The 7,032-nt window shown below is 38.8% G+C and overlaps 1 protein-coding gene and 1 long non-coding RNA gene across 2 annotated transcripts; both read right to left on the bottom strand.

The window, feature by feature from the left end:
* Nucleotides 1–1,364: 1,364 nt before the first annotated feature.
* Nucleotides 1,365–4,462, bottom strand: LOC114541473. Its single transcript, XR_003689281.1, has 3 exons — nucleotides 4,417–4,462; nucleotides 4,123–4,172; nucleotides 1,365–1,469 (listed from the first exon to the last, which is right to left on the bottom strand). It is a non-coding gene; the product is annotated as an uncharacterized LOC114541473 (long non-coding RNA).
* On the bottom strand, nucleotides 1,707–3,923 carry LOC114541472. The gene has a single exon (XM_028561392.1). It carries the CDS (start codon nucleotides 2,813–2,815, stop codon nucleotides 2,276–2,278), a length of 540 nt encoding a protein of 179 aa, XP_028417193.1. The 5' UTR covers nucleotides 2,816–3,923; the 3' UTR covers nucleotides 1,707–2,275.
* Nucleotides 4,463–7,032: the final 2,570 nt, after the last annotated feature.

Below are 7,032 nucleotides of genomic sequence, written 5' to 3'. Positions count from 1 at the left end.
TTTACATTAAAATCTACCAATGCGATTCCGATTTTAGGCCTTACTAATTTATTCTGCATACCCCTAGATCCGCCACTGAATTAAACATATATTTCCAACACTGAAATTACATAATACTCGCTTCTGTCGAATGATAGAAGTCGTATAAGTAAAATCATATATCAAGTACATTTATAAAGTCGACTCACGAGCTATCAAACACAACTCTAGTCATATTTCTGCTACGAGTAGTTTTATAAATACTGCATTTTTTAGCGAAATTTCAATTCCTTTTTAAACAGATTCACCTTTAAAAATAAATGCTTTCCCAAACAAATAATTTTAACAAAATTGACGAATAAATTCAAAGACGTGAGATAGCCTACATTTGTTGATAAATCCACATATTGTATTTACAAAAAAATGCTTTGAACCTACCCATTTAGCTGTTCAAAAACATCCCAGAAATACTTCAAAATCGCAGATTTTTTACCATCCATTTCAATCAAAATTTTTCAATCCGAAGGCATCTTTCAGGCTCTCTCTTAATCCGAATTTAATGAGTCGATTTTTCGTATATTTTCTCTTGAAAATATTCTCATCCAAATGAAGATTTTCTCATCCAAATGAAGAATATTATTTAATTTTAAAAATGTTTTATAATTCAAAATTTCAATTATGCTGACGCGAACCAAAATTTTAATTCAACCATTCGCATCTTTGCAAACGTTTCCTAGTTACCAGTTTTAAGTCGTCTTAAACTCACGTATGCGCATAACTTACAAAAACGGCCAACGTCCATGACATAATTGCAGGTAACTTTTATTTCCCATTTGCATTCCCCGTCGGGCGTTATTAAAATTTCCGGGCCGAATTAGTACACTCGCCCGGTGCTTCGCACCGGCTCGGGGATTATACCAGAGAACAGTAGATCAAACAAATACAAATGTTTTCACATCCGTGGTTTACACAAGTTTCTATGTTCTGTCGCGGATAACGGAAGAACAGACAGCATAAGAGCATATCAGCCTGCTTTCCATGCATATACCCGTGATTAGGTCCGCTGTACGATAGGGCCTTGGGCATACTAAAGTTTTTATAACCAGAATTACTAGATTGTGGTTTAAACGGTTGGGAAATGCTTTATAAAAGGAAAGAGTACGCTCTGTTGTTTATGCTTAGATAGATATTTTACACGTTAATATATATTATGTCGATACCCGATATTCTTCATAATTATAATATATAATTGATAATACACAAAACGGACATTTGGTGCAGTAATTGGCGGTATTTATAGGTTACATTGTTAATTATAAGTATATTGCTTTGTATCGATTTACGAGTCGAAGCATCCACATCATTGACATAATATGCACCGCGGTTTATTTACATTATTTACCATACAAGTATTTTGGCTATTCTTTTGAAATGACAGATGAAATGTTGCCAGAGAAAATTGCGTCCGCTTTGCACCAGCAGTTAAAAGCCTAAAAAAGGTAATTTGATAATGACAATATCGCGACTAACGTAATTGACGTACACTTTGAGTAATTTCCTGTTTCATTAAGGGTAATGTTTAACCTAGTTATTTATGTTTTTACTGGCAGAAGTGAGTCATTAATTTTGGGAAAGAGGCCTGGTTGGTTATAGGTATTAGAGGGCTTTGAAACGTTTCACTATCTCTTTGGATCCCTAGTTATAAAATCATATGTAAACATATGGCAAGCCAAAGTGGACAAAAGTAGGTCGAGTATAGTATGCGATAGTCGAGTTGTGTATATGATAAGCGAGTACTGTATACAATAGTCGAGAATACACATACGAAGTGATCGAGATAAATGAACTATAATTGAGCTTTATGAACGATATTCGAAATTATTAACGACAATCGAGTTTTCTAGCGACAGCCGAGATTTTATATACGATAGTCGAGTTTTACGACGGTCATTTCGGTCAGCGGACACGATATATTTCTATGGGGTACTTTGTGTTAAGATAACCTAACCCAGTTACAATTATGCAGTAAATTGGACTAACCATTTCAAATGCATAGTTGGACACAATGGACACATTGTGTCTCAGACACATCTTAGGATATTTTCCTTTTGGCATTTCTGCAAACATTTTTCATAACATGTATGCGAAAATAGGTTAAAATAATACAATTAATAAAAAATTCCTGAGTGTGTGAAAAGGGTTTTCTTTGCTTAAACCTAAGTGGTAGAAACACACATGGAAATTCCTAAAATATTGTGTCTTTGTGATGTGTCACGATGAAATAGTTAGTAAACCTTCAGAAATTGCCTAAAATATTCAATATCTTAAGGTAATGATCTATTCCATTGTTACCATCATCTTGTAAAGGATCAACATGTTCTTGAAGATAAGAAACTTGGTCCTCTGTGAGTTCAAGATCAGAATGAGGCACAACAATGTTATTATCAGTGGTTATTTCAGGCAAAGGGCCACTGTAATCAATTCCGTAAGAGGTTTCACTGATCACAACTGGATCCTCTGGGCCATTTTGAATGTTGGTGTACCAGAGTGTCAATGGGGATTTGTGGTTAGCTGATCTTATTCCATGGTGATTCCACTGACTTTGAAACTCTGCTAAAGCTGAATTGATGCGTGGGAGGTACACATAATGAAGTGCATATAAATGGATTTCATTCAATGAATCTAGCAGTTCATTATTCTCTAAAAACTGGAAAAGGTCTTTGTAAAGTGCTGACAAAACCCTATTAACTTCAGCCCAGAGCCTTTCAATTCGCTGATTATGTACGCTTCTACCAGCGATGAAACTACCTCTCTCTATGCCTCTATTTTCCAACATAAAACGTGCCACATCAACATTTTATACACCTTGATCGCCCCTTACTCTGGATGGTAAACCAAACTTCTCAACTCCGGTTTGAAACAAGTGTAGTACAGTGTCAGCTTTATTGTTTAAACAGCAGTGTAAGTAGATCACTAATCGGCTAAAGCCATCTATGCAACCGTGAATGACAAATCGTTGGGAGATCAACTTGTGGTTTGAGTCTATGTGCCATAGGTGATTGGGACCTTTTACACTATACACACGGCGACAAATGGCATATCTTCTTCGTATGCTCCTCCCAATAGGATCAACACGGTGAATACTTTCCCTCACCCTTTCTCTTTGAACATGGATATGTCGCCCTTTCAAACCTCCCCTGACATAAGACTCACCACTATATGGTGTTAATTGTAGGATTTCTACAACATGTCTATCCAGATCACTGTCACTTATAGTGCAAAAATTTGACGTTAACCCAAACTCAGCTCTTCTTCTCTGCAATGTTTTCTCTGATATCCCTAGAAATCTTGAGATGGCATTCCAGTTCATACCTGCATCTCTTAATTGTTCAACGTGTTCCTTCTTTATGTCAAAAGCAGGTCTTCCTCCTGTGCTCGGCAACGTTGATGGTACATTAGTTAGATTTTCTGCTACTGATAGTTCCACTACTTCAGATAACTTTACTTGTTCATTTTCCATAGCAGACAACAATTCGGAAAGAAGCGCTGAAAGTGAAACGCCAGTCTGGCCAGAAAGAGCCGTTTCATTTTCACCTTCTGACACTGCCACAGCCATTGCAACAATTATAGCGCCATAATTTTATAATTTGCTTTTGCAATATTCAGCACCCACTGTATCTTTATTCAGATACGCTTGACTACAGTGTCTGAGAAGATTTTGAATACTTAAAAGAAAATTCCGCAGCTCTTCAACGTCCGCCATATTTGTCGCGTTTCCCGCCAAGAAAAAGCGGAAGAGTACAAGTCCGCTGACCGAAATGACCGTCGTAAAACTCGACTATCGTATATAAAATCTCGGCTGTCGCTAGAAAACTCGATTGTCGTTAATAATTTCGAATATCGTTCATAAAGCTCAATTATAGTTCATTTATCTCGATCATTTCGTATGTGTATTCTCGACTATTGTATACAGTACTCGCTTATCATATACACAACTCGACTATCGCATACTATACTCGACCTACTTTTGTCCACTTTGGCTTGCCATATAAACAAGTTTCTCAGCTCACACGGTGGATGAAAAGGAACACTTGCGCTTTAAAAATCCAGAATTCATTTGGCAATCCTGAGATGCCAGCATACCTCTTCAATGCAACCATTAAACAATCTATGGTGGTCACAAGAATTCAATCCTAAAGGAAGAAAGCTTGTGTAGTTAAAACAGCTGATTTTGGTTTTGTTGTTTTTTTAAATTAAACTTATGTTAAAAACTTTATAATAATGAATACATACGTAAGATAACATGCTTATATACAGGCAAATACGATGCCTCACCTAGTTACAGTAATCATGCATATCAAAGTATTTAGCAACATGAATATATATTACATGCTCCCTTTTCTAAAGAAATGAAAAACAAATAAACAAAAACCAAACCTTTTTTTACGTTTTGTCTTTCTTCATTGTTCCAGAATTAAATAATATATATCAAACTAAAAAGTAAAAACATTAAATTTTAAACTTAACTATACCATGTCAAACACATTACTCTGTGGATAATAAGTGTAGACCATTACTCTGTGGATAATAAGTGTAACATCAGGCCGAGACAGAAGAAGAGACAGCGAACAGTACGATGCAAATAAAAAGTTAAGAATGAGACTATGTGCACACGAGCGTCGTTTTCGCGCGTTTTCAAAATCGTTTTTATCTAGTCTATCGCTTTGACGCCCTGTCCACACTATCCAAAGGAAAATATTCTCAATATGTTAAATTAGCTTCAACTTCTATTGTTTTTTGACGATGTTTGAAACCGTTTTGGCATGAAAACGAAAATGAAAACGCTCGAAAACGTTACCGTGTGCACATAGTCTTAAATACAAGATGATGGAACTCCATTTTATACATGCGCAGCATGCATTGGGGCCATCCAAGCACAGGGTACCGTATTCGTATTCTACACCTCCCCCTAAGTATACGATAGCTATACTTCAATACGGATATATGCCTCAGAGTTCACTGTCCTAATTTAAATAGAAACTATGATAATAAATCTGTAATGAAATCAGTCAACTAAGTATCTAACTATTATAATTTAAAGTTTTAAATTTTTAAAGGTAATTCAATGTTTTCTTTATCGTCACTCTTCAAACGAAACATTTTCACAAATCTAGTCGCTTAAGTGGTCGAACAATCCTACCAGAACGTGTGGTGGTATAATAAGTGGATTGAGCTTCGGATGTCTTTAAACATGTTGAAGATGGTACACCCGGTTGGGTAGCAGGTGGTTCGAATTGTGGAGAAGTTTGCTGAGTGGCTCCATTACATTCTACTCCATGGTTTTCTTTCTTAATTGAGACTAAGGCGGACCGATTCCGCCTAAGAATTCCGGTATCCGCCTTCACAAGGTAGGATCTAGGGCACTCAGTAGGAGAAAGGATCTTGCCATGCTTACTTCGATCTTCAACCCAAACAAGGTCTCCACAGTCAAATGTTGGCAGTTCTCTAGCTCTATGTCTAAGGTTAAAGGTATTTGCTTGTGCCTTCCGGTACGATTCTTCTTTGAACACAACTCTCTCCAACTCGGACGTAAGATCTTTTGGTTTGAGTGCTGACGGGAGAACCGGTAGCTGTGTTTTAAATCGGCGGCCCATAAGGTGTTGGCTTGGTGACAAACCATTCTGCAGGGGTTTTGAGTGATACGATAGAAGCGCAAGATAAGGATCTTGGTTCTTCTTCGAAATTTCTTTCGCAGTACGCACTGCCCGCTCAGATTCGCTATTTGCTGGAGGATACCGAGACGAACTCGTTGTTTGTATAAAACCATAGGTTTTCGCGAAGTTTCTAAAGGCGTAAGAAGCATACTGAGGGCCATTGTCTAAAGTGATAACGTCTGGGATTCCGTGGGTGGCGAATATCTCCTTAAGGAAGCCGATAACATTTTCAGATGTCTGGTTTTGAAGTATTTTAATCTCTAGCCAACGCGAATAATAATCAACGACGATAAGGTATTGTTTTCCTTGAAAGTCAAAGATATCCGTACCAATCCGTTCTCATGGCCGCGATGGGCCATTTGGTCTTGTCTGACCTTTGCACAGGTATTACACTTAGAAACCATTTCTTGAACAGCAGTTGACAGACCTAGCCACCAAACTGAGTCGCGCGCGCTCTTGCTCTACTCTTAGTTATCCCAAGGTGACCAGTGTTGATGCAATTAAGGATGTCCAACCTCATGGCCATCGGAATAACAATTCGGCCGTCATACAACAAGAGATCCTCGACAACTGCTAGGTGACTTTGTGCTTCCCAATATGGTCGCATCCGTGGCTGATTGGGCATGTGTGTAGGCCAACCAGTTGCGCAATACTCCCGGATCAAAGAACATTCTCCATCTGCTTTCTGGATGCCCGTAGTTCCTGCAGGCGATTCGTAGTAACAGGTAAGGTACCCAACATCTTGCTCGCATAGCTTTCTACTTCTTCGACGAGGTAGTGATCATCGTCAACTGGGTTGCCAACAGGAGCACGGGACAATGCATCTGCTGCAAGCTGTTGTTTTCCAGAGACATGTACAACATGTGGGTTGAATCTCATAAGCCGCAACCGGAACCGCAGGATACGTGGGGGCATCTTACTCAACTCGGTCGTGTTCAAGAGTGTTGTCAGAGGTTTGTGATCTGTCTCCAGCGTAAACTGTAATCCAGTGATGTAATCTGAAAATCTCTCACAAGCCTGGGTCGCAGCTAAGGCTTCTTTCTCTATGACCGCATACCGCTTCTCTGTCTCCGATAGCGCTCGGGAAGCGCTCGGATCCCATCCTCCTGAATCTGGATAAGCACAGCGCTGATCCCGATAGCAGAGGTGTCTGCAGCAACTATGGTTTCCTTTGCTGAGTCGTAACGGGCAAGAACTTCCAAAGACATCAGAACTTCTTTTATTTGAAGGAATGCTGTTTGATGGGCTGCTTCCCATGCCCACTTAGCATCTTTGTGGAGAAGCTGTCGAAGAGGCTCATTGAGGTCTGCAAGCCGAGGAATAAACTTGCCAAAATGAT

This window comes from Dendronephthya gigantea, unplaced genomic scaffold (genome assembly GCF_004324835.1).
Source record: "Dendronephthya gigantea isolate DGI-Jeju-01 unplaced genomic scaffold, DenGig_1.0 000293F, whole genome shotgun sequence".
Classification (NCBI taxonomy): Eukaryota; Metazoa; Cnidaria; class Anthozoa; order Malacalcyonacea; family Nephtheidae; genus Dendronephthya; species Dendronephthya gigantea.
This window is presented reverse-complemented; position numbering and strand designations above follow the sequence as displayed.